The sequence below is a fragment of the Apteryx rowi genome, unplaced genomic scaffold, assembly GCF_003343035.1.
Source record: "Apteryx rowi isolate R43461 unplaced genomic scaffold, aptRow1 scaffold_401, whole genome shotgun sequence".
NCBI classification, from domain to species: Eukaryota; Metazoa; Chordata; class Aves; order Apterygiformes; family Apterygidae; genus Apteryx; species Apteryx rowi.
The window spans coordinates 105304-132918 of record NW_020450542.1 but is presented as its reverse complement, the minus strand read 5'-3'; the positions used below and the strand labels follow the sequence as shown (position 1 = coordinate 132918).

The following is a 27615-nucleotide window of genomic DNA, read 5'->3' as shown; positions in this document are numbered from 1 at the left end:
CTCCAGAGAAGGAGACTCCACAACCTCTCTGGGCAACCTGTTCCAGTGCTCTGTCACCCTCACAGTGAAGAAGTTTTTCCTCATGTTCAGATGGAGCTTCCTGTGTTTCAGTTTGTGCCCGTTACCTCTCATCCTGTTGCTGGGCACCACTGAAAATAGTCTGGCCCCATCCTCTTGACACCTTGTCTTTACATATTTGTATACATTGATAAGATCCCCCCTCAGCCTTCTCTTCTCCAGGCTAAACAGTCCCAGCTCTCTCAGCCTTTCCTCATAAGAGAGATGCTCCAGTCCCCTCATCATCTCCATAGTCCTCCGCTGGACTCTCTCCGATAGCTCCATGTCTCTCTTGTACTGGGGAGCCCAGAATTGGACACAGTACTCCAGATGGGGCCTCACCAGGGCTGAACAGAGGGGAGACCTCTTTTATCCATTTGCTGGAATGGAGGAATGTTCCCAGGGCATTCACGTGAGCAGAGGATCAAATGAGGATTTCATTTATGAGGAAATGTTGAGACATCAGAAATTCTCTGTCAAGTGAGACTTAAGCCCTCATTCAACACATTAGTTAGACGCCTTAGCTTCTCATTTATTTCAGCATGAGGAGCCTTGACGCTTTTTTGCTTTCTAAATTCGTTGAATGTATTTCACCAGAGTTGAAGATACCCGTTGACCTGGAAAGATGATGTGGAAGCAAATCTGCTTGCTAAGCTTTCAGGTGCTGAGTTTTGCACTCTTCCTCTGAGCATTGTAGACAACTGTCTGTCATAGTGTTTGCAATGCTTCTGAAGAAGCACTTCGGGAGCAGTTGATGGAAAAAGTTAGATTTGACTATATATCCTCTTCATTGAATGAGGACCAGAAGGCGCTGACCTTCTTGCATCTCTTGTACCATTCTTTAAGGTGGTTTTATTAGCAAGCCATTATATAAAGCCTAACATATGTGTTACCACAGACCAAGTTGCAGATGGACAAATTACTTTTCTATTTATTGGCTAATCTGTTTGCCCTCCTTCGGATGAAAAGGGAAGGGAACAGCCTCCAGGCTAGACACAAATTGAGAAACTTTTCTTGCAAAAATCCAGATGAGGAAGAACAACATCTTATACTGCATGGCCAAGCCACAGGTTACTAGTTGCCATTAGGGGTGAATATAGTCGAGCTTTTAAAAAGAAAGTGTGTCATATGCTGCCTTTTTATTTTAACTAGTATATTTGTTGCATAAGTTGTGTGCCATCAAGTTGTGCATGGGTAAGGTGAGCAAATACACAAAGGCGATATCAAATCTCAGCTATCTGTAAAAGCTTTCTTCTGCCACTATTCTGCAGTATAATTTACTTAATGTGTTACTCTTAAAACTGACCACAAAAACACTACTACTTTTGAAATGAGCTTTTTTTGTGTACTTAAGGCAAGGATTCTAAGTCGGAAGGAGTCAACCCATCTCCAGTATCTTTAGTACCAGAAGAGAAGGTCTCTTTTGGTCTCTATGCACTCTCAGTTTCTTCATTCACAGTGGCAAAAATAAGAAAAGTTTACAACAAGTTGGATAGTAAAGCCATAGCGAAACAGGTATGTTTGAAAATAAGTTTGTTAGTGTGTAATACCTGTTAGTATGAAATCAGTCATTTAACTTTCAAGTATTTCTTTCTTTTGTTCCTTTCTTTTAACTATTTTCAAGGGATTTTGCTCAAAGGAATGTTGTGTTATAATAAGAATAAAGTGCTTACCAGAAATATTGCCCATAATTATTTTCCTGTTTTTTTAAGTGTTTATTTGAGGGAGTTTGTGCTCATAGATTTTATTCCTATTTTTAAAATTAGCGAAAGCTTTATATTTTATCCCCTTTTGGAAGTATTTTGGCTATTTAATATAGATAACAGTTGTTAATTCTATAGAATAAGTTAAGATCATATTGTTGAGCAACATCATATATGCTATTGTAGGTGAACAAAGCTGATCAGTTAGTCCTCTTTTCAGATTGAAAAGCTGAATATTAATTTACATTTTTTCTTCAAATTACATTAAAAGTCAAATGAACTATTTGTATAAAGGACCATCAGTTGTCTTTTTTTTTTTAAGTTAGTTTGATTAATCAGTTTTAAACTTTGGAAACTGAAGATTTCTCTTTTCTCTAGAGGATGTCTTAATGACTTCTAGGGTAATTCAGTTTTTTCTTATGTTTCTCATTCTTTATCACAGGAGAAAAATATGCAGGTTGTTATGTTCAGGCTTATTAAAACAAAAAAAATTCTTCCTGTCAGCCTCCTTTTTCCTTGTTTTCCTTGTTTTGTTCAGCTGGCAATTTCTTCTCATGAAAATGCCACACCTGTGAAGTTGCTACATAACTCAGCAGGGCATCTGAATGGACCAGCACGCACTATTGGTGCAGCTTTGATAGGATATTTGGGTGAGTGATTGATAATTAGTAAGTTTAAGCATTGTTAATCAACAGTATATAAGAACTGAGATCTAGAAGATAAATTTAACAATGTACCACACATACAATAATCATGTACATAATCTATTTTATGTTTATTGACATACAGTCTCTGTCTTTTTATTGATACAGGATACCTGTTTTGGTTTAATGAGGACCATTATAAAAATATACTTAAGTGACTTTCAGTTAACTCATGAACTATTTTACAATGCAACATTTCCTTCTCCTGAGGTTATCATAATTCATCTAGTGATATTCTCTTAATAAATAAAGCAATGCTGGAATGTGGGTTACTTGGATTCAATCTTCATGATTTTGTACAAGAAAAAGAATTGGTTTTAATTAGTTTATTTTCACTACGTATGCACAGGAGTAAGAACATTTGTCCCCAAGCCTGTTGCCACTACACTGCAGTACATAGGTGGAGCTGCTGCTATTTTGGGGCTTGTAGCCATGGCATCAGATGTAGAAGGATTGTATGCAGCTGTGAAGGCCTTGGTCTGTGTGGTAAAGAGCAATCCACTAGCCAGCAAAGAAATGGAAAGAATCAGAGGTTATCAGGTATGTTAAAAAACAAACAAACAAACAAACAAAAAAAGTCTTAAAACAGACCTGGTAGATTGAATTTCACTATCTATCCTTTTAACTTCCAAGAGAATTGTTTTTTGTGTCATGGTAACGCAAATGTCTGTTCTAAGTTTATTGTGCTCTTGGCTAAATAACGTAAACACAATGTTTAGGATGGCCTTTAAAAGAGAGAATGGAAAGTTTTTCTAAGCAGTTGCACTCATTTAGCTGCTCTGCTGAAACTGTCACTTCATTAATAACAAGAAAGAGCACTAATATGGCACACAGGTGGATTCTTTCTCCATTAATGTTACACCTGCAAGCCCAGGGGCTCCTGTCTCAGTTGTCTGCCAGCGATAGAGGAGGATATGGACACATGAAGAAAAACACACAAGCAGACTACTAGAATCATTATTTTGAGGAGTCTGGTCTTTATAATTAGTGACGCTGTTCACTTTCAAGCTTAAGTCTTTGTGATTCTTCTTTGGGCGTGGGGAAAGCGTAGTGAGTTATGCCAAAGGATCGGCTGACTGAACTGAAAAGATCCTCCTGTGACCAGTGAATTTTATATTCCCATGAAGACAGCTTTACTGAAACTAAAAACTCAGTCTGTGGTTTGGGCAACATATTTACAAACCATTTTATGCTGCCTGCTGGTATGTTTTTGCAAAAACCTTTCATCCCATGCAGCCTGTTCTAGACATTGGCGTGTTTTGACCAAACAGATCTAGATAGTGTCTTCCTTGCACTATAAGCAGCCAGTGGGTCATCTTATTTTCTGCCTCGGCAAACAACATGTTTTGGGAGAGTTTCCCAAAATCTGCATTTCTTTAATAATGTTTCAGAGAAAATGGTGAAGTTGAGAGCTTGAAGAGTTTCTACCAGAAGACAAGAAATAGCAATTGTAAATCTGCCAATTTGTTCTTTCCCAACCCAAGTTACAAGAAGTTAGAGCAGAAATGAGGACACAAAGGATGGCATCCACAGTCATGCCTAGAGTAATACAGAGTAGTGAGGGTCTGAAATTTGTTCTGTTTTGTTTTTCTAGAGTATAAGTCAATGGGAGAGAAGTAAAAGGGGCTGTGAGGGGTAGAAGAGTACATACAGAGATGCCATAATGGATTGGAGGATACCTTGGGGTTATGATGATCAAGAGCTGGGAATTGATTGGGTTTGGTTTATCAGGAACAGACTGGAAGGGATGTAGATTAGGTAGCAAGGACGATTAGCAATGAAAGCCTCAGATACCATCTTTATTGTTGTATGGTGTGAAACTGTGTTACATCAGTTCCAAGGTTAAAGTCCATAAAACTGGCTGTTGTGGAGGATGGAATTTTTTGCCTGCAATGAATTTATTTTGGCTTTGATGGACAGAATGATCATCTTCACAAACCACATTTAATCACTTAAGACACCTTACTGCCACCGACATGCCATCTCCAAAAAGGCTAGCCAGAGACCTGTAGAAGTCGAGCCTTTGCAGATTTATGTAGCGAAGGATACTTTTCTTCACTTGTATGTGCAGCCCTAAAGGGGCAAAGACAGGTCTATGCAAGTCTGCCGTATCCACGCTTGTCCAGGAGCACAGCTATGTGGGAATGGGTTGTGTGCTGTCTTAAATGGTGAGTAACAGCCAGGGGGCTGAGAAGCTTAGGTGTGTGTAACCGAGGGCTGGTTAACAGTGGACAGGTATCTCTTCAAGCCTTTTGTAACCTTTGGTGTATTAATCTTGAGTGTCAGTTTTTAATCTGAAAGTGGGTTTGTGTATAGATAGTCAAGGGCTAGATGCTGTCTGCAATGTAGAACAGCAGGTGTTTTCTGAGCTGGAGGGTATCCTTCCAGCTCTGTGCGTGGCCTTTTTCTAATCAACCTTAATGCCGTTTTCAAGCTTTTTTGTCAAAAGAATCAAGTTTCAGAGGCACTTTATGGGTCTTCTCAAAAATTATCTGATGTTTTAAGGGATGCAGGCATTTCATCCATGCTTTTATTTTGCTTAGATAACATTGGCTGCATTTTCATAGGCTACTAATTTCTTATCTGTTTACTTGTTCAAGTTACTGGCAATGCTGTTAAAGAAGAAACGTTCCCTTCTGAACAGTCACATCCTCCATCTGACCTTTTCCTTGGTGGGAACTGTCGATAGCGGGCACGAGACCTCCATTATTCCAAATTCTACTGCCTTCCAGGATCTGCTCTGTGATTTTGAAGTATGTAAAGCTGCACAAAAAGCCAATGATATTGGGTAGTGAATGATTCAGTTGCTAATAGCATACCTTAAAAACTGAATGACAACAAATTAGGTTGTTATCCTGAGAACATAGTATTTTTCTATGTGGTACAGTAAAGTAGCTCCTCACGAAGATTGCTGGTAACTTTTCCTGCTGCAGTGGCTTTTATCACTGTAGAAATAATTAATAGTACCAAAGATGTACCTACTTCTTGTTTAGAAGATATGTTTTGTAGTTTTCTGTTCCGCAGTTTCATTTAACCCATGTGTTCTATTGCAATAAATATATTGAGGCACAAAAGATGTGTTGAAAATGACAGTAGGAGGAGAACTTTCAACACAGCAAGTTGGAATCATTTCTTCATGCATCTCCTGCAAAGTCAGTAGAAAGGCAGTTAAAATTCTGCTTGCGCAACCTATGAAATAATTGAGTGTTGTCATTGTAAACTGAGGAAAGTAGAGAAATTCAGAATAGTATGCTAATATAATACAGGCTGAAATGCAGTGTTATGTAATCCATAGAACTGGTCGTGTACTGTTTGTCTCTTTTGTATTGCCCGTGTCTAACACGGACTGAATAAAACTATTCTGATTCTCATGTGCTTTTTATAAAAAAATCCAGCTACCAGATACTGACTTAATAGTATATTCCCCTCTTGTTCAAATCACTTTAAGACAGAGAATTACCCATTTTCTGGTTTTAGATGTCCATTTGGGTATTTAAAAGCATTCCTGGAGACTATATTTAATGACCCTGAATATGAAAAGACTGCTGCCACTTCATATAGCCTTTCTTTTAACAAAACCACATGGCCTTGTTAACTTCTTTGGGAGCTTAAAGGTCCTTAAAGCTCCACCCCCCCCCAAAAAAAAAAAAATTGTCAAGATCGATAGTACACTGCAATTATGGCACAAAGAAACTGAAAATGAAAAGAATTAATTCTGACTTGTGCAGAAGGAATTTGTTACCCAACTAAGTTTCCTCTTTTTTGATATGTAATACTGAAACTAGAAATAAAATAGTGAAAAGTTCAGTCTGTGCTATGTCTAAATGTTAATTTCTCAGTATAACAAAGCTAGTTGTTGTTTTCTAACAAACATTTTTTTATTAAAATAATACTGACTTTGTGTTCACAAAATTAAACGTAGACCTGATGGAAGTTATTACCTCTATTTGTGGTGTAGAGGTCTTAAGCTAGATGAACTGTTGAGCAAAGAGAAGGGTGTTAATCACAGCCACAACTCCTTTCACAGACAGCAAGATCTTCACCAAGTCATGAATAATTTGTTGAAGATTCCTCTTTTTTCCGTAAAGGAACCAGCTGAGAAATTTCATCAAGGTTATGTATTCAGTCAGACAGCTATTACCATATGAAAGATCCAATTTCAAATTGTTTAGTTCAGGGTTTTTTTTTTCTTCTTTTTTTTCCCTGAAGACAGAGAACAACTGCAGAATGAATAAGCTTAAGGTACTAAAAATAAGTGAAACTAATAGGTTTGTGAGTCATTAAGGAGAAATTTTCAAAAAGCCTTAGAAAGTCACTCTTTCTGTGTTTTTTTAGTAGTATCTCTTCAGAAATCAGTGACCCAAACATTTCTTTTACATTAGATAACTTAGATGTTCTTATTCTTATGCTAAACAGGGAAGATGAAAGATTTGTTCTGATCATTTTAAATTAGAAGATTAGAAAAGAATCAAAAGCAAGAAAACTTTTGTTTAAGCCAATTTTATACCCTAGAACTCAAATATTCATTATGCTTTGTTCAAAAGCCAGTCAATTTTAAGATTGACAGCCATAACTTTGAACTTTCTGGCTTTTATATGTTTTATTCCTTCTATTGATTGAACAATTGATTTATTGTAGGGGATCTAAATCATTTAAAACTCTGTGCAGGAAATGCTGGGTAAAGATAAAAACAATTATCGTTGAAGACCTTGAGTTCAATCTTGGCAGAAGGTATTAAGTTAATTTTGCAAATAGAAAATCTTCGCTTCAGCCAAACAAGCTTGATTCCGCATCTCATTTCAACACTGTAAACCCAAATCACTCCTTTGGAATCAGTGGTGTTCAACCACCTATCTTTATCTTAAAACAACAAAAAAAGTCCAGATGGTGCAAAATTTTTTTCAGTTACTCTAAGTTATCCTCATGATATGCTTACAGAGAATATCTTTGGTACCACTATGTGTTTCTTGAGTCTCTGCGTGCATATTTAATATTTATCTGAAATTGAAGAACGATTGAGAACCTTGAAATGAGCTTCGAGCGCAGTGGACAGGTGATGTAGATGAACAGCTTCAATCTCTTCAAGCCTTTTGTAACCTTTGGCGTATTAATCTTGAGTGTCAGTTTTTAATCTGAAAGTGGGTTTGTGTATAGAACATACCATTGTTTGCTCTGTATTTCAGGTCTGGCTTCATGCACCCTATGAGCTTCATCTGTCGCTATTTGAGCACTTCATTGAACTTCTCACAGAGTCCAGGTACTAGTTGATGCCAACCTAGTAATGAGACTTATAGAATAAGGTAATATGTAGAGGGTGCTCCATGTTTCAATTGTCTCCTCTGTTTATTCTTTCTTTCAGTGAAGCAGCGAAGAATGCTAAATTAATGAGGGAATTCCAACTCATCCCAAGACTACTTTTGACTCTTCGAGATATGTCTCTGTCCCAGCCCACTATTGCTGCGATTAGTAATGTGCTGAGCTTTTTGCTTCAAGGCTTCCCTAGCAGCTATGACTTGCTCAGGTAGCCCACGTTTATGTTAATTCTGGCTTTTGTGTTTCTAGTATGTTCATGATATTGCATAAAGATGCTTATGGTAATCCTGTTGTGGAGTAATTAACATGAAACACCCATGTACAGAACTTCTTCCTGTAATAAATAACCGAGCTAGATGTAGTCAATACTGATATTAATGCCTGGATTTGCATATTAAATTCAATTTATGTCTAAACAGGTGTGACTGGTTAGTCATACCATGGTTGGTAAACTGGCTTAGTATTTTCCAGGCCAATAGCAATGGGGCTATATTCCATCTTCACTGCTAATGTGAAACACTGAGCACTTTTCTGAAATACCATTGAACATTCGGCTTAAAATTGGGGGTAATGATACATCCTGTTCAAATGCAGCTTTGATTACTCTCTTGCCCAAAAGGTTTATTTCAAGAACTCTTCTAAATAATCACTGTGTAGAAAAATATTTAAGGCTGTCAAATATAGTACTGTTAATTATGACTGATGCGAGTTGCAATTAATAATGTAACTTTCGTATACAACAGTATTTGAAATGCTTTTAAATGAGTTAACTTCCTTGATAACTTAATATTTTCTTCTCCTATTTCATTATAATGGAAATGAGTAGAATATTTTAGTGCTTAGGTGTTCTTTTTATATGAGCAGGCATGTTTTTAGCCTCTCACTTTAAGTACAATTAAAGGTATCAGAAGCATCAAACCAAACTTCTTACCTGTCTTTGTTTTAATTATGCAGGACAAAAATTATTCAAGAAAAAATAGTATAGATTTTAAGCTTAATTTATTGTGGAAAAAACTGTAGCATGCTTATCCAAGCGTTCCAAGGTACCTTTGTTTTCTCCTTCCTGGAAACAAAAATGAAAAATACTGCATAACTTTGGAAAAGATAGACTAGCTAGGGACCTTTCAGGTTAGTTCCAGAGGAATGGGCAATAAATTTCATCTCCTTTCTTGGGGCAGCATCCTGTTTTTGAAAACAGTGGCCTTGTTGCTGTAGCATCTCAAGCTATAGGCATAAACTTTATATCAGATTAGAGTAATATTGTCAATGTTTCTTGATGTAATATTTGTTCAGGTGTGATGGTTTGGGAATGATTTTTTTTTTTTCCCTCCTTTAACTGGTGTTCCTTTTACTAGGACTTGGAGGTGTCTCCCAGTTCCCTTCTTGAATCCTAGCATGTTAAGGATCCCTTACTTCCAGACTTGTCTGCTAACAGTCCAGTTTGTATATTAATTTGTTTTTTTGTCTAGTAATTTCACTTGGAGGCCGTTTCCCTTGACCTTCAGATGTGAGAAAGTTGACATTTTAGGGTACCGGCCTCTCCTTAGTCGTTATATTAAAAGTGAGTTATTGATTGGTGTGACAGATGCACTCTCATCTGTGCATGATGTTTTTTCTGTATCTGTCAAGGTTTGGACAGTTCATCTCTTCCACTTTGCCTACATTTGCGGTCTGTGAGAAGTTTGTAGTCATGGAAATAAGCAATGAAGAAAAACTTGACAGTGGTAAGTGATTGCATGACTTAGGAGCAGGAGAAGTGAAATAATTTGAGATGCCTTCTGTGCTTAAATGCTTAAAGTGCAGAAGCAGTATTGTTAACAGTGTTATAATTTTGTTATAACCTGACTGTGGGTTAGGTCTGGTACTTCAGTTTTCAGTACTGTGTGCTAAGCAGTACAAAAGTAATCTTCTCTTGTTTTGTTTTCCTTCATTTAACACTGTGTGTTTTGTTTTGCTTCCTCCACTCGCTCCTTCAAATCAGTTGTGCATCTCTGCTTTATGGAGAGAGAACAGGAAAAAAGATGGATGGCGAGGTACATCTAACCTCCAGGTGTGGAGGAACTGAAGGAATTAACTAGTCTAGGCTGTTTGTTTTCAGACAATAAAAAGTTTCTTTGCTCTCCTTCAAGAGTACTTAAATTTTAAGTATTTAGAGAATATTTCTACCCTTGTTTTCTAAAGAAAAAAGGTTTATGCAATTGTGTTCTCTATTCATCGGTCTCCCCCAATAATAAATTTTTAGCCCACTGGCAGATTTCAATCAAATAACTAGAATTGGGTGCCAAAAGACACCATGTTTCTACATGTCTTGTGAATATACTGGTACCCTGGGAGAGGATTGAAAAGGAAAAAGCTGTGAGTGAGCTTCAGTTAGCACTTTTAGTCCAGGCTTCTAAAGAACAAGGCTTAGGCAGTCTGTTCAGTCATCATTATCCCCAGTGCCTCTCCTGTTGCTTCTGAACACTTTAGCTAATTGCAGTCCCAAAGATGATTAAATTCCAGCTCTCCTGGTGCAAAACGGTGAGTAGTGAATTGGTGTTCCTGCTAAGGACAAGGCAAAACTCGGTCACTGCATACTCTTGGCAGCAGCTGCAAGCTGTTTCTCCAGACTAACCAAAGCCTGTTCTGCTTTTTTGCCTACATGAGCCATTGGAGGAACATGGGGAGAAATTCAGACTGTGGCAGGAATGCAGAGGGAAGTTTGGGGCAAAGGACTCAAGATTTTTAGGTTACCGAGCTTCCTGAGTTTCACTGTGTTTTTGCCATAGAAGATGTCTTGTTTTCCTATCTGTGACTTCTCTACAGGACTCTGGGCCAGGATGCATCTATTTAACTGCCTTCCTTTTTGCAAATCTCCTCTCAAGTTGTGATTTTTGTTTTTTAATAATATGAAAACCTGGTCCTCCTCTGAAGGAGTACCTTGTGTAGAATACAGTGCAATAGGAAGAATTCACAGAGCAACTGTAAAGTGACCCTTGCGATGCATGTGTTGGCTTGCTACTTTCTTTGCAGTTTTCTAGTAAATGTGCTCTTTGGCTGAGGATGAGTTTGGGAAATCTGTCTGAAAGAAAGGGAAATAAATTTTACGCCCCATTTCTTACATGGGGAGGGGATGGGGAGATGTTGGTTTTATTTCTTGGTTTTTTTCTCCAGATTGCATAATATAGAATGTTTATCCAAATACAGTGTATTTTGGTTTTATGGCTCTGCCTTCCAGAAGTGGCTGGCTTAATTAATTTAGACTGCCTTTGTTTTAGATTGTTATCTGAGAAGTTGTGATTTCCTTCTGTCCGTCCTTCAAACCGACCAAATGCTGTGTGATGAAGTGGGGCACCAAGCCTCAGCCAATACAGTGCATTCTTCAGCACTGTATACGAGGTCAAGTGTAGTGGCATGCCTATACTTTAGCACGGCTTTCTGCTAACTTGAGTGGGAGAAGACTGTGTTTTCTGATGTATGGAATTTATGAATAGACTTTAAAATGTCCAAGTCCTAAAAGGCTGATTTTTCTTTTCTTCTTTTTTTTGGGGGGGGTGCTTTATTTAGGAACAGAGGATGATTTTGGAGGACTTGTTTCTGCTAATCTTATTCTACTGCGGAACAGGCTATTGGATATCCTTCTGAAACTTCTGTATACATCTAAAGAAAAGACAACTGTTAATTTGCAGTAAGTTTAAGAAAAAAAAATCTTCAGATAGAGGAAGAAGATATGATTTTTAATTTGAAGGGGGAGAATTATACTGGCCCAACTCTATTTGCTAGCTATATTATATAATTCTATAGGAACTCTTGAACCTATTTACACAGGTATTGCTGAATTAGCTTTGGGTATGCCAGTAGAAATCAAGTGCATGATACCTCAGTTGTACACTCCCAATTCTGGTAGTGAAAAGAATAGTACTGAGGAGATGCATGTATAAGTAATACATATTTTTAATGCATTAACTGATTTTGTTTCAAATCTTTCAAAAACAGCTGGACAAGTTTAAAAGCATGGTGACAGAATTAGCAGAAACTTATGTTTCAAGTTAGGAACAACACAAGTAAATAACAGCATACACTTTACAAGAGAGGAACATATATTTTAGGTTTGGGAGATTACTTTCTTTATGTCAGTTTTCAAAACTTTGAGAGACAGCGGACCATGAGTGAGAAGGRTGCAATAAGAAGAAGTTTAGGTGTCTGGCTACCTTGATTTTTAATTTTTTTCATCTGGAGAGCTAGATTTGGAATGCTCTGCTCTTCTCCCATACTTCTTTGTAATCTTTTATCAGAATTTCATACATGGCTTTAGAGAAAATACTATCTGTCAAAAAAGTAAACTTTTGCTGTTAGAGAAGTGGGATAGTCAAGTGATTTCATTTCAGTTAAAATCAAATAGTTTCAGTACTGTGAAAACTCTGTACCTGTGTGTGGCTCAACCAAAAGTATTTGGAAATTACAATTTATTGACAAACATTTCTAGTTCAGCAGTCCAGATTTCTTATCAAAAGCAGTAATTGGAGTAATCTCATGCCAATTCAAACAGTCCCAGTAGCTCATTCCTTTCCACTAAACAAATACTGATATCAGTGTATTGGTTCTGTTTAGAAAGACTTGCTGAGCAGCATTTCCTGTTATAAGGTACGCTTAGCTAAGACTTGAGTTTACTCTTGGATTGACCTGAATTTTCTACAATCCTCTTTAAGTTTGCCCTATAGTGGAGGACACGAATTTTTGCTATCCAGTAGGAGAAAAAATGCTATAATATGTGACTTTTTTTTTTCTCTTCTCTCTAATTAGGGCATGCGAAGAACTAGTCAAGACACTGGGTTTTGACTGGATTATGATGTTTATGGAAGAACACCTGCATTCCACCACCGTCACGGCAGCCATGAGAATTCTCGTGGTCCTGTTGAGTAATCAGTCCATCCTGATCAAATTTAAGGAAGGTCTCAGTGGTGGAGGCTGGCTTGATCAGACGGATTCTGTCTTGACCAATAAGATTGGTACTGTGCTAGGTATGACATCTCAGTGCTCATAGTTGAAGGGTGTATGTCGGGTTGCAGGGGTTATTTTAAGAAAACTGTGTGCTTCGTGCATCCTTTCTGTGATAGTGTTGTCTGTGCTGTGATCAGATGCCTCTGCATTTTGGTTTTCTTAAAATAAAGAATTAGTTTCTGTAAGCAAAAGGGAGCGGTTTTACAAAACTGCCCTTCAGCTGCCATTATAGAGATTTCATCTGCATCATCTCTTCATCTGCACGAAGCCTGTGTAGCAAAACTGTAATCAGTTGTCTGTTTTCTTTATGGCAAGGTTAAGTATGTCCCATGGGCAAGCACATCTGAGCTAAATGAAAAGGCAACGTAGTTATATGCATGAGGTGGTACTGCACTTAAACTAATAAATATTCAGTAAAATTTATGAGATTATTTACTGCTATTAGTTACAGCATCATGCAATACTGGACCTGAGCTGCTTCATCTAGTCAGGTCTGGGCCAATTAGATTTATCAGTTTGGGGTTGCGCTACCTCAGGAATTTATTTGTCTGAAGTATCATCAGCCTTTCTTTTCTCTCCCTTGCTTGCTGTCTTGCTTGCTCTCCTGCTCTCTCTTGCTCTTTCTCATTAAAGTTTTTTTTTTTTTTGTGAGTTCTTAAAGCCTGATTTATCCAGGTTATCAGCCCTTTCCATTACCCTGTGTAATCTAGAACTGACTGTGTTAGGGTTTAGTGCTACAGGACCCATTTTGAACATCTCCAAGCTGTCTGAAATAGTGGATATCAATTCTGTGCGGACAGGGATAATGTAGAAAAGTGGATGGTTTTATCTTGCCCATCCAGCTGTCTGAGTGTTAATGTGTAGTTTGTAATCTGTAGCTCATGCCAGCACTACAAGCAAAAATCTGGAGATAACCTGTGCTCAATGTATGTATGACACCAGAGAAGAGGGCTCCTGGGGTGTATGTACAGGAGAACACAGGGCTAGTTTAAGTTAGGGCGTTGTGCTGGTCAAAACATCAGCCTGACGGGAGCACCCAGTGCCCCTGCTCATGTGGATTTAAGAAAGAGCAGGAGATGCACGGGGATATGTGGCAGGAGACGCTCGAGGAGGCAGGCGGAGGCAGAGGCTGCTGAGGGACGCGGCTGGAGATGCCCTCCTGGAAAGCGGCACCCACGTGCCGGAGGGTTGCACCTCTGAGGGGACCACGACCTGCACCACTGAGGGACTGCAACACCCCCACAGCAGGGACACTGACCAGCCAGGAGGAGTAGCGCAGACCCAAGAAGAAGCAGGGAGCAGCAGACAGAACTCATCATGCACACGGCCCCAACCTCCTGCACTGCCCATCTCCATCACCGAGGAATTGGGACAGACTGAGGGCAACCCACAGCAAAAACAAGGAAAGTTAAGAGTAGCAAGAGGGGAGGAGAGGTGTTTACTTAAGTGTGTGTTTTCTTTTCCTCAATACCTGAATCAATGGTTAGGAGTTTGTGTTAATTGGCAATACATTAAATTAAGTAAAAATTCCCCCAGTCGAGACTGTTTTGCCCAGGCCTGGTGTGGCTTGGGATGGGAATAATTGACTTTGAAACTCCAGAAGCAGCCTAGATTCTGGTATTAGGGGTTCGTGGTGTTGTGTCATGGTGTAAGCAGTACTCCCGTTGTATATGGGGAGGTAGGTGGGAAATGGAGAGTCAGGGGGAACCCAGGAAGGCCCTCACCCGGTGTGAAGGTGAGTGGAAAAGATGGGCCGACACCTGCTCCAAGCCACTGGCCCCGTGACCCGGAGCTGGGGCCATCCCCACGTGCAGGACCCAAGGACCCCAGCCCAGGAGGTGCAGAGGGGCTGGGGCACCTGCAAAACGCCAGGAGCGCAGGGTGCCGTGGGGTGCCCCAGGACTTGCCATGTGCTCCTGGTGGGGCTCCAGTGGGACCTGTGCCGTTTGTCACTGCTGCAGAGGAGGCCCTTGGGGCCAGCTGCTGGAGGGATGTGCTGAGCAGTGCCTGATCCTGCAAACGAGAGACCCCCAGAGAAGCGCTGGGGAAAAGATGGTAACAGGCCACCGTTGCTTGGGCTGCTGGAGTGTGTTTGCAGGCAGAGGGGGTCGTGCTCACAGCACGGCTCCATCCCACTGCTTCAGTAATTTCCAACTAACAGTGCTTCAGAGACCAGAAAATTGCTCAGAGGTTGAAAAGACTTCCCTGTAGGACTTAGCCTGAAAGTGGCTACAAGCGGGAGAGAAGGTGTGATCGGAAATCTGGAGAAAAAGAAATTCTCTAAGATTGCGAAAACAACAGAGGACTTCCATCTCTTTTCTGCATGAAAAACAGACATGTTGTTAACAGCTTGCTGGTGTCTTCTGAAAGTGTGGATCTTCAGTGTTCTCCAAGGAGCCCTCAGGACAGAAAGATTGCCTTTTGCTGTTGGGGCTTCACACTCACAGGGGTCTCTTACAGCTCTGAGCAGGGCCACGTGTTTTATTCCTTCTAGGGGATGTCAGTGGCTTTGTTTCACTGTGGGTGTGCTGAAAGGTAAGTCAGGTGGCTCACTAAGCATGCACAGTCTTCCAGGTTATGAATGGTGTTTGCTGCTTTTGACCGAAGTAGCTAGAGGGGCCAGTAATTAGTTCTCTTTAGCAGCAAACACAGCCATTTGTGATGAAAGAAATACTGAGAAGAACAGTAATTTGGATTCAGTATCATTGATTATTCACGGATTCATCTTTCTCCTCAAATTGCGGGTGTTCTTCTTGTGCACTCTTCTGGTTTTGCTGCATCTTGGGTACTCTAACTGATGGAACTCTTGTCATTGTAGCCCAAGGAGAGCTTTTAGAAAGCTGTTGTAGAGATGATTTTAAAACAGTTGGGTTTTTTTAGCCTCTTTTTTCTTCATTTGAGGCAAACTATTTAAAAGGGAAAAATGCAGGTGTAGGACACCTCAGTATTTGCTGAAGGGCTTTTGTTATATTTACTGTCAAGTTTCACAATTTTATTAAAGAGATTCCAGTTTAAATCTCCAGAGGACACATGATTTGTTTGAAATGCCCGCTAGACACAGGAGTACAGAGGAGCTAAGAAAACAAGCACTTTGTTGTTGTTGTATTTAGGTATTCCCTTTCTTCTTCATTTGCTCTTTCAGCCTCTTAACTAGCTATGCATTCACTGTAAAGCTTCCCAGAACAAACAGGATATTAAGATTAGTTTTATTTGAGGTTGGCAAATCTTTAAGGACTTGTTAAACTAGTTAAAAAGAAGCAAAAACCTCTCCCGTCTCTTGTTACCACCATTAYGTCAGCCCTCATCAGAAAGAAGGAATGTATTTACATTATGCATGTTCCTGAAGTTTTATACTTTATTTCCTCTATTACATTAATTATATTCAAATATCTAATTTAGTAACCTGTTGAGGATATATTCTATTTTCTGTGGCTCTGTTTTTTTTCTGTCATCTGAAGATGGTGCTCTCCAGACTGTTTCCTGGTTAGAACCCAAGTCAGAGCCACTGGAGTTAAACTGGAGTCTTTCCACAAGCTCAAATAGAGTCAGGGCAGTAGTATTAATAGTACTTACAACTTTATTTATTTATTTATTTATTTATTTCAAAAATAACTGCACAAGTCATTTTTGCTGTGTCGCAGCAGTATATGATCTCTTTCTGACTAAAGACTTTTTCCAAACTGGTTGGAATTGTGAAGTTTTTTCTGAAGCAATCTTATTGTGGGAGGAGGGCTTTTGCTGGAATGTAAACATCTGTACGCTCTGGCAAAATATGAAACCCAGCTTTTTGTGTTTTCTCTCTCTGAACTCTCTCGGAACATCTTATGCTTTGTTGTTTTTCTTTGCATAAATAAAACTGCCTAGGAAGTCTATCTTCAGTTGTTTCCCATAATATATCCCTTGGGATATCAAGCTAGAAACATATGATAATTCTTTGAATTATTAATGAATTGTGAAAGTTATAGAAAACAATTTATCTGAAATCATATTGTGTGTGCAAACATTTAATTTTAACATTCATACTGTAGCATCTGTTGTTTGGGTTTTTCTGAATTATGTCTTGTATTCTATTTAAGAAATAATTCTTTGACAGTTTGCATGCACATGTCTTAAAAATTTGAAAACCATTGATATTTTAGAGCATTAAGAGTTCTTTATTCAGTATTCAGTCTAAAAGTCCAGTAAATACAAATTTTCTTCAAGCACAAAATCTTTCTAGATTAGATTTTGATTTACAAGTATGTTTGGAGAGAATTTGGGGAGTTGTATTTTTTTTCATATTGTGATATCACTTTAATTGATACCAAGTTAGATTGTGACCACAGAGATATTTTTAAAATCATCTTTCGTCAAATGATAATGACCTATCCAATTATCTTATCTAACTTTTAAATAAATTAAAAAACTGGCTCCAAGTTTCCTAGTGAAATGAGATAGGAGCCTCTTTTGTCCAAGGTTACTGGTGGGTTTCATGCAACTCTGTAACAAGGATTTCATTAGTCTGATTCCTGACAGATATTTGCTGTCTGAAGAGTCATTTTCTGGTGGAAATAATGTCTATATTTGAGCCTCAGAAAAACAGCATGACTGGCCTGACTTCTGGCAGTGTCAGAAAAATGGCTCACTATTTGCGTAGATAGAGAGATTGAACTATCTTTCTGCCGCTGTCCTCACTTGAAAATTAGACCTTCTGCAGTCACAGTGTATTTTTTTAATAGGAAAATGAAATAACTTGGTGGAATAGGGGTCATAAAAGGTGAATTTTGACCTCTGGCAGCACTTAATTGAAAAACGTCTGCTTTTTCTTTCCATTCGAAATTAAGAAATAAAGATAAAGTAAGAGCATTTAATACTTCATACCAGCTTATTAATCAGTAACAGAACAGTTAAAACAAGATCCCTGTGAAAGATCTTTGAAACCCATTTAGCAGCCCATCAGCTTAAATGGGCAAATGGGTAATATAAATCAGCTACTTAAGGAAGTCTCACCTTAATCTCAGCTACTCTTGGTGCTGGGATGTTATTTTTCAGACGCTCGTCTTTGGGGCTTTAAAACTCTGATTTACTGGTCATTGTCAGAAGATAAGAGCAGAGTTTGTATGGAGCAGTGTCATCTTTGATGCTGGAAGGCGATCTTTACTTTTTTTTTTTTTTTCCAGTGACTTAAAAATTCAGGTGTCTGTAATGAATTGCATAATATGAGTGTGATAATCTGTATGTGCACATTTATTTTTTGCGATGCTAATTTCTGAGGAGGGCCCCTCTTCAGCTCAATATATGAGTAAGGAAGAGCTTTACACACGTTTCCCTATTAACACTTGTTGGCTTTTTGTATTTTCCTTTCTCGCAGGGTTCAATGTTGGCAGGAGTGCTGGTGGCAGATCAACGGTCAGGGAGATTAACCGGGATGCTTGCCATTTCCCCGGCTTCCCTGTTCTTCAGTCCCTTCTCCCTAAGCACACTAATGTACCTGCACTCTATTTCCTCCTCATGGCCCTTTTCCTGCAGCAGCCAGTCACTGAACTGCCCGAAAACCTGCAGGTCAGTGCACCTGTCATCAGCAGCCGATGTAATCAGGGTTGCCAGGTAGGGATTATCTAGTAAGATATAAATGTCATTCTGTCTGTCTTCAAAGAGCATAGTGGATTAACCACCCCCTCCCTCTTCCCTGCAGCTGACTCTCAAGTCAGGATGTCGTGTTTTGTGTTAAGTTCTGTAGGGGAGGGATAAGATGCGGTGGGAATGTGAGGAAGCCAGCCTGGTGGTGTCATGGGATAGCTGTAGCTGGTTTCTTGCTGGTCAGTTTTGGGGTTGAATGAAAAGTGTATCCCTGGTTCAAGCCAGCCTGGTAAGGGCTTTGAATTAATCTGGGCTTTTTGTGTGTGTGTTAAGAAGTGTTCATGGGGTTACAGACAAAACAAGGCAGTTTTTATTTCAGGAAGCCTTTTTGCTTATTTTAGGGCAGCATCTGAGATCTTGGTGGAAAAAGCTGATAATATTTATATACTATCAAATGAGTGTATCATGGGTATAATATAAAAAAATCAAATTGGACAGGAGAAAAGGTTTATTTTGTGTCTTTTTTTCTTCTCTCTCACCTCTAATAGTTTGATTTAGACTCTATTTGGACATTCATATTTGGAGTTCCTGCCTCCTGTGGCACTGTTACCTCTTCAATACACAATGTTTGCACAGAAGCTGCCTTCTTGTTATTGGGAATGCTGAGGAGCATGCTGAATTCTGTAAGTATAACGTTTTTCTGGTGTTTGAATATACAGAATTGCTTGAGTTTGCCCTGTTGTCAAAAGCCAAATTAGAAAAGCTGGGTTTTAGTGTGATATGACAAACCCAGCTGAGAGTTAGGCTCCTAATACTTATGTAATAACCATCATTGTCATTGATTTATTTTATTTTTCGTATGCGTAGAAATACTAGTGGCCACAAAGTTACCACTGCTTTTTCACAAAAAGGCTAAGCTTTGCATTTTGTTGCAATTAAAAGAAAACAAAAAAGCAGAATGATTAAGTACCCTTGGCAGAGATTACTGAATTTCTTTCCTGATTAACATCATGGGGGAATGTTTTAGACTACATATCCCATCTGCTCAGAGCTGTGTGAGTTACAGATTTTGTACTTGAAAAACTTCCACATGCAGAGAAGTCCACTGACTATTAATAGCCTCATGCTGGAGGAAATCCACTGACTGCCAGAAAAATGTGTGTTCTTCTGTTCTTTGAATCTGAACTCATCAAGAGTAGGCGAACTTTGACTTTCATGGAGAGAATTCTGTATTTACTTGGAGGCAGAGTATTTATTTCCTGAAAATGATCTCTTGAAATGTTTGAAAGGCAGCATGCATTTGGCCATCGTGCGTTCGGTCATCACGCATTCAGTCGAGTGTCTCTCACGTGTTGGTGATGTGTTCGGACATGTCTTCCAGACACATGTACCGGTCACGTGTTTGTGCTGTGCTTGTGTACGTGTTCTGTCATCTTGTTCATCTGCATGTTCATGACATGCTTGGACATATGTGCTGTTTGTTGCCATGCCATCTTGTGGTATGCCATCGGATGTGTTCGGATTTGTTGTCATGTGTCAGGTCATGTTTACAGACCCATTTTGGGTCTTCATGTGTCGGGTCACATGTTTGCTTGGACGTCTGCTCAGGCACGTGTTATCTTGTTTTATGTTGTCACATGCTCCTGTTGTGTTATATTTGTCATATATTCAATCATGTTTGGTTACGTGTCTTATCACAGGTTTGCGACTTGTTCCAAGCCGTGTGCTGTCTTCATGTCCTGGTGTCACATTTTTCATGTTCAGTTACGTGTTTCCTGTGCATTTATGACAGGGACCTGTTGTCAAGTGTTCGGTTGCATGGTTTGGACATGTTTTAAGTGTTTGTCACAAGTTAGTGGTGTGTTCGGTCGTCACGTGTTCCAGAGGTGTTTGGCCATGTTTGGTCACGTTTGTCACATGACTGTTGCATGCTGGTGATGTGCTCAGGCATGTGTTCCTTCACATGTTCAGTCAGGCACGACATCATGTGTTTGGGCGTCACATGTTGTGTTAACGTTTGATGTGCTTGGACATGTGCTCAGATGTGTTGTCACATGTTCCAGACACTTTTTTTCCCCAAAATTTTGTCAGTGTTTGGTCACATGTTTGGGTATGTGTCACAATATGTTCAACAAGCCTGTTGACCACATGTTGTACCACGTTTGACAGTGTGTTTGATCACATTCAATCCTGCAGCTCCCCCTCTTGTGGCTGCTCCTTTCTGAAACGGGCGCTGTTCAGTTAGTGCCATCTGTATTAACGTCCTGTTTGTAACTGTTTTTCAACCCAGCCTTGGCAGTCTGAGGAAGAAGGCTCTTGGCTTCGCGAATACCCAGTCACCTTGATGCAGTTCTTCCGGTATTTGTATCACAACGTGCCGGACCTCGTTTCCTTGTGGATGAGCCCAGAGTTCCTGTGTGCACTGGCAGCAACTGTGTTTCCTTTCAACATACGACCTTACTCTGAGATGGTAGGCAATTCAAAAAGCTCGATTTTGGGGTTTCCTTTGAATGCTATTTTTTGAGGGTGTGTTAATTGGCAGTCATACCAAAATAAAGCCTGACTTACCCTGCAGAAATAGATGGTTGTGAAGGCTGGGCTGGAGTTTTGGGTGCTGAAACTGAAAGAGGAACGCATGTTCAGCTGAAGGCCAGTTGCTGTACAATGACATTTGAAACTTCATTTTAGGGGGGAATGTAGACATGGTATTTGTTCTCTTTTGAGCCAGTTCTTTCACTCAAAAGAACAACGCTAGCCCAGATTTACAGAGGGAAAGCAATTGAATCAGCCTGTGCTTTTTGCCGACTATTCTGAAGGATGTGATAAAACCTAAAACTACTTTCCTCTCCCACTTCCCGTTTGCTCTTCTGTGACTTAACCACAAAACTGTTGTCTTGTCCCAGCCGGAACAGCTGATTTTAAGCTAGGAGGGAGGGTGTGGATTCAGCTTTGCTTGTATTGCTGCCTTAACCAGACTTATTGCGGGATATTAGTTCCTTGCCTATTCTTTGACTAAGTGTCATTTACAGATCACATTATTTCTAGAGCATGAAAGGAAGGGAAGCAAACAGTTGCTGTTGACTGATATCTAAAAGTAATTTTATTAAGAGGATGGAAGCATGGTTAGGCTGTGGGTTAGCAAGTGCTAGAACTAGGGAGGATATGATAAAATACTTGAGAAAATACTTCTCACTGATGCGATGTCTTTTTGCCATGAGTAGAAACGGAAGATGAAATTTTAAAAGTATGTGCTGATGAGTCTTTAATAAAGATTTTTTTTTTGACTTCTACATTTAACTTGCTCTTGAAGTAGATGCAAATGAGCTCTCTGGAAAGAACCATGCTGCTTGTAAACTGCTAACACTGATATGGTATTTACCTATACAGACTTTAGAGGAGCCTTGGTTCTCTGAGCAGCTTTCAGCTTTATGTAGTAAATACCTTGAAACCTTGTGTAGCTGCCTGACAACTTGAGCTCTTCACTATCTGAGAGGTCTCTTGACTCCATATCTGTTTGTTCCATATCTGTCTGTTCCTCCAGCCTTTCCATCTGCCTAAATGTTTTCCTCTAATCAATCCCATTTGAAAGAGATGAATAACAGCCGTATTGTTCTTGCAACAAAACATTATAGTCCAAATTCAGCCTTGAGAGAAAATTCTTCACTGAGTTTTTAACCCATCTGAGATTGCCATTAGAAGCAGAAGGCCTACGCGTTCCTGCTGCTTTTCATTTCTTGGAAATACTCTCCTACTGGCAGAGATCAAATGTTCAAAACCCTTGGTTACTTCGTTTGTAAGTTAACGAGATGATAAACCTGTTCAGAGAAGTGATATTGTCTTGTCTTGCGGTCGGAGGAGATTATATAAGAACACTTGGTTTATTTATTTTTGTTTTGACTGCTTTCATTGCTGTTTGCAGTTTTCTTATAGGCCTTGGGAGCTACCCGCTCAAAGGCTCTTATTCTCCAGAAATAAGAACACTGTAAAGATAGTATTTTCAGAGAATTTGGAAAACTAACTTACCCATAGCTGTTCTACTGTTCGCCTGTGAGCCTCTATATTTCAAAAAAAACAACGGAAGTATTTTGTGTTCAGTTGCACAGGTTTGATAGCCTTTTTTAATTGGCCTTTATCTTGATTTTTTTTTTTTTGAACTGCTTTAGTTAATGGTTCTTCAAAATTTTTTTCTCTTTTTGCAATGAAAGTACTTATTCTTGCAAAGTATCTAGAAATTGCCTAAGATGTTCTTGTTGGTAAGTGGCTTCCATATGAAATGTGGAATTAACTCAAGTAACTCATGTCAAATTTACTGATGGCTTTTTTCCTTGGAAAACAGAAACCAGAAATTGGGTGTTTCTCCTGTTTTGTGTTAGGGAACTGAAGCCTGACCATAATAATCTTGCAGAAAGACTTTTTGGGACACAAAATATTGAGTGAATAGCCTTAGAAAGAATGAAATTAAAGAACAGAGTAGTGAAAGATTTTCGTTAATTTGCTGATCTCTAGAATTTTAACATACCGATTTTCGCAGGTCACTGATCTTGATGATGAAGTTGGGTCCCCAGCTGAAGAGTTCAAAGCCTTTGCAGCTGACTCTGGCATGAACAGGAGCCAGTCAGAATACTGCAACGTGGGCACCAAGACATACCTAACCAACCATCCTGCCAAGAAGTTTGTGTTCGACTTCATGCGTGTGCTGATAATTGATAACTTATGTCTGACGCCAGCGAGCAAGCAGACTCCACTAGTAGATCTTCTGCTAGAGGTAGAGTTTACTTTTTTTAATTTAAACTTAATGTGACACCTTTTTTTTCTTAAATGTTTTTCTCCAGTTACTTCTTGAATTTTGAGGATTGATTGCCTGCAATCCAGTGGAATCTTTGACATTGTCATTAAGTATGAGATCAAAAATGAATACCAACATCTCGTAACTAATTTTTTGCACACCGTTGTTTAAAACCTAGGAAAGCAAACAAAGGGAGAGGACTTAGCTATTCCTTCCTTTCAGAATACTTTCAGGTTGTTTTTTGGGGGGCGTTGTTTGTTTGTTTTAGCCTGAGCTAATAATCTACATGCTGGTCACCTTTTTTCTTCTTCTTCTTTTTTTTTTCTGCTGTGCTATGTTCTCCCCTTCACACCACAGTTCTACTATTGCTTTTGTTTGTGGGTTCTTTGACTGTCTTTTAGCCAGTCAAGTTGCTCTGTTAGTTGCTAATCATGCACTGTAGTACACTCTGTCAATGTTTTATTTCTGTTTTGTGCTCACTTTTTGGAGCAGTCGTAGTCTTGTTCTTGGCATCTTAGTCAATAGCTCCTTTCATCTGGAAGTTAGGTAGTGAGTTGCAACAGTAGGTGTTCAACAGTGCAGTATAAAAAGTTGTAGGGTTTTTTTCCAGTTCCTATTATGAAGGAAATACATTGGCAGGAGATAAATTTGCTTGATTTAAATTGGAGTAACACCCACCCTGTAAGGCAGTATACAAGGCAATGCATATTCAAAGTGCATTCTTAAGTTTATACATAAAGCAAAGACTGTTTGCTTAAAACAACTTACTAAGGAAAAAATTTCAGGAGACTCGACAGAAGGAGGAGGGACTAAGTGAGCTTCTCTTCTTACTTATTCAGCGTACTCATTATGTCTTCCTTGTGTTTTTTTTTTTTTTTTTTTTAATCAGGCTTCCCCTGAAAGATCAACACGAACACAGCAGAAGGAGTTTCAAACATATGTTTTGGATAGCGTGATGGACCACTTACTTGCAGCTGATGTTTTATTGGGTAATATAGCAATGTTTCATTATCAACCTGTCTGATTTGAGGGAAAGATTTTGATTTTTTTTTTTCTTTTTTGGTACTGTAATTTTCTTTTTCAGTGTTTTCATTTAGTGTCTACATCATGATTGTCTTTTTGTTCTACCCTTTTCTTTCCTTTTGATGTATAAATGGTATTGCTGTGCTTGCACGTTTCCTTGCTACCTTCCTTGTGCCAAAGCTGTGAAGTAAAAGTCCTCAAAAAGACTATATGAGAGGAAACTATCATATATAAGCCAGACAAATTGGAGCAAATAGGAGCAAAAAGAAAAGAAACTGGATGATTGCTCCAGCAGAGGATCTGTAACTTTTGTCAATTTTTCATGGGTGGGACTTTGGTTCACAAAAATTGTCATTGTTTCCTTTTCCTCCTGTTACAGTTTTATTATGAATGCAGCACCCCAGAGAAAGCCTTTGGGATTAGCGTTCCATTGTACCAGTTCCTAAACAAACGCACAGGAGGACACCGAAAAGCTTGTAATCTGGATGTCAGTAAGATGTGCTGACACGGGTATATACCCCATCACAGCATGGGTATAGATAATCATGAGGTGACTGGCGAGAATATCATGCTCGGGTGCCCAGTTTGATTTCACAAGGACTTGCTGGACTTTGCAGGAGTTCTCCGTCTGCTCTATATCAAACCTCTCTCCCTAGCCAGAATGGACCCTCTGGGACCACCAAGGATCTTTCCCCTAACTAGCTAACCCTTGGAGGAGGATTGTACTTTTCTTGGTCCAGTGTTAGTCTGAACACTAAAGAGAAATTGTCGATCAGCATTTACTGCTCATTAGTTAAATTTAATGAGACAGCATGCATGTCTGTTTAACTGTACTTGTAAGGTTCTCCTGTTCTTGCCACAGCAAAGATTTTTTCCTTCTCTGGGTGCAATGCATTAATAAAATAATTCTAGGCTCATATGCCATGAAGCTTTGAGTCAGATTTTCTCCTAAGAGTTGCCTGCCCTTATAACTACTTTAGTGTAGCTGATGGGCAGAACTTGGCTTTTCCTGCAGATTCCTTCTTCAAGATTATCCCAGCTTGCTCCATGTGTGATGTTATCATTTGCTTTACGTGCAGATGGGGCATTAAGTGTATAAATGCAGGTGAACTTCCAGCAAAATGAGTACCCACTAATGATTTTGTTTATAGAAACATTGGCAATTTTCAGGCTTCTCATAGTACAAATGGACAGACAGATGTGTACATACAGACACATGCAGCTGGCTTAAAATTTCCATTGACTCAGTTTTACTGAGTGAAGCACAGTGAGGGAGAAGTGGAAAGATGCCAGCTGATATCACTTGTCACCTGGAGCTGTTAAAATTCTTTGCTTTTTGAAAAAGCAAATGCAGAATTTTAAAGAAGTATAGGTGGTTCTGCACACATGCAGCCCAAGTAAAAGGGAGGACCATGCGAAAACATGAAGTCTCAGGAGCACCATTTCTTCTGGACTCTTGGCTGCTTTTAGAGGGAAGTAATTTACTGCATCTGTTTGAAGCATAAAACTGCTGCTTCCTTCCCTGTCTGCTGTTTAGCTCTGGTGTCAGCCACCTCAGGTCAGGTTTCAGAGCAATGGCTCTAAATTCTCTTTCCAAATCCTCTTGGAGGAACACAGTGCCCTGACTGGAGCCTTTGTCCCTCCTACACCGCTGCTTGGCTGCACAGTTGGTCCAAAGGAATTAGGAATACAGTCTTGTCGTAAGCACTGTTATTTATGTTGGTACATAGGCAGAAGCTGTAATCAACGGAAGTTATAAACAACTTTTAAGTGCATGTGACACAAGGATTTGGGGCATTTATTTAGACTTAGACCTGTTTATATGTCAGAATGTGGTTTTGTTTAACTTTTAAAGAGGATCTTATCTTTTAAACATGATCTATATTTTACAGAGCTGTTTCTAGTGAGTAGCATATTCCTGCCAAAAATCTCCAGCCTCTTGGATGTATTTATAATTTGTCTCTGAGTTACGTTCCTGGTCAGAAACTGTGTCAGCAGATTGTGGATATATGTCTTGCTGAGATCATTAATTCACCTTAGACTGTTGGTGGTAGCAAGCTCTGACAAAGAATTTCTATTCCTGTCCCGGAAAAGAAACCTACATAAGCATTTATTTTTGACATTTGGACACACTGAAAGTTCTTTAAGGGCAGTAGTCTTGATGTAAAAGGAGCTTGGCAGCAGAATTCACATCCCATAATTCAATCAGTTGCAGATTAAGCTCTGCCTTTTTGTTACAAAGCGGTATTTGAGATTAGTTTACTGAAATACAGCAAGAAGCTCGGGGTCCATTGGATCATTTATTCTGTGAGAAAAATTTTGGGATACACTGGTGTGGAGTCTGTTCCCAAAGGTAGGCAATGGCCACTAACAATATCCATGCTGATTTTCATATTTCAGCCTGACTTTTCACATGACATCGTTAGTTCCAGTAAGCATGTCAGGCTGTAATTCTGTGGCAGTTTCCTTTTAAATAGTTGCAGAAGTATGAGAAAAGTGTGTTAAGCCACTCAAAATATTTTCCAGTGGTGCTGTGGGTATTTAGTTCTTTTTCTGGTGTTGAGCTTTTGACTGTCCATTTCAGATATCATTTACCATCAAAGTTCAGTGTAGGTAAGCCACAAAGTTTTAGCTTTTTGTTTGACTGTATTTCATTTAGATGAGTCTTTGCTTCTCTTTAAGAGAAGTCTAGAAAGCATAGATTAATGTGTATGCACTTATGTGTATGTGATTTTTCGATAAATGAAGAAAAACTCGTTTTACTGTCTTCTAGGTGAAGATGCATCTCTGCCTATAACAAGTGGAGGAAGCTATCAAGTGCTGGTGAACAATGTGTTTTATTTTACACAGCGTGTGGTAGATAAGCTTTGGCAGGGCATGTTCAACAAAGAATCCAAACTTCTTGTGGAGTTCATAATCCAGCTCATAGCACAGGTAACAACATTCTCCTATTAACCTGATGGCAAAAACGTTGTCACGGGCTACGTTAAAACCCACTGGGTAATGTCACTAAAGAAGCTGTGTAATATTTGGGTGAGGCATTGCAGTTCCCTTTTGCATGGTAGTTGTACACAGTGGGGGTCAGTTAAATACTGTAACTTTTAAAATGCTAGGGGGCCCGTCTTAGGTCAGCATAGAAGTACACTGTTCCTCCCCAGGCTTTTCCTCTTGCTTTTTTACTGAACTTCCCTAGCATGGTGGATCTATGCTTTAATATGGGACAGATGAGTTAAAACTGCTTTCAGATTAAATTATTTCTGGGGTTTTCTAAAAAATAAACAACCAAATTTGCCTCAAATGACTTTTGGGATGCTTCCTTATACTCTTTTGTTGGAGATGATTGAAGACTTTTGCTGTTAGAAATAAAGAAAATGTTAATAGACTGACCTTTATAGAAGTGACAATTCTAAGTGTATCATATCACATATTAATGTCATTTCTGCCCTCAAAATTGGTAGAATTTATGCAATTTTGGTAAAATAAGGATTTT

At 39.2% G+C, this 27615-nt stretch overlaps 1 protein-coding gene across 14 annotated transcripts in view; it reads left to right on the top strand.

The window, feature by feature from the left end:
- The window catches only part of WDFY3 (WD repeat and FYVE domain containing 3), a 192727-nt gene that overhangs the window by 124564 nt on the left and 40548 nt on the right, over positions 1-27615 (top strand). For 13 of the 14 annotated variants that reach the window (XR_003255114.1, XM_026075320.1, XM_026075319.1 and 10 more), the window contains 15 exons: positions 1412-1572; positions 2299-2410; positions 2814-3004; positions 5065-5217; positions 7648-7721; positions 7824-7985; positions 9407-9501; positions 11324-11444; positions 12560-12777; positions 18108-18343; positions 18865-18999; positions 20607-20786; positions 22848-23081; positions 23992-24091; positions 26899-27059. Coding sequence is in view for 13 of the 14 variants with exons in the window: in XM_026075320.1 (XP_025931105.1) it covers positions 1412-1572; positions 2299-2410; positions 2814-3004; positions 5065-5217; positions 7648-7721; positions 7824-7985; positions 9407-9501; positions 11324-11444; positions 12560-12777; positions 18108-18343; positions 18865-18999; positions 20607-20786; positions 22848-23081; positions 23992-24091; positions 26899-27059 (2333 nt within the window). In the remaining variant the exon portion in view is untranslated. The remainder of the gene's footprint in view (positions 1-1411; positions 1573-2298; positions 2411-2813; positions 3005-5064; positions 5218-7647; positions 7722-7823; positions 7986-9406; positions 9502-11323; positions 11445-12559; positions 12778-18107; positions 18344-18864; positions 19000-20606; positions 20787-22847; positions 23082-23991; positions 24092-26898; positions 27060-27615) is intronic. The other variant, XM_026075317.1, reaches the window with a different exon arrangement.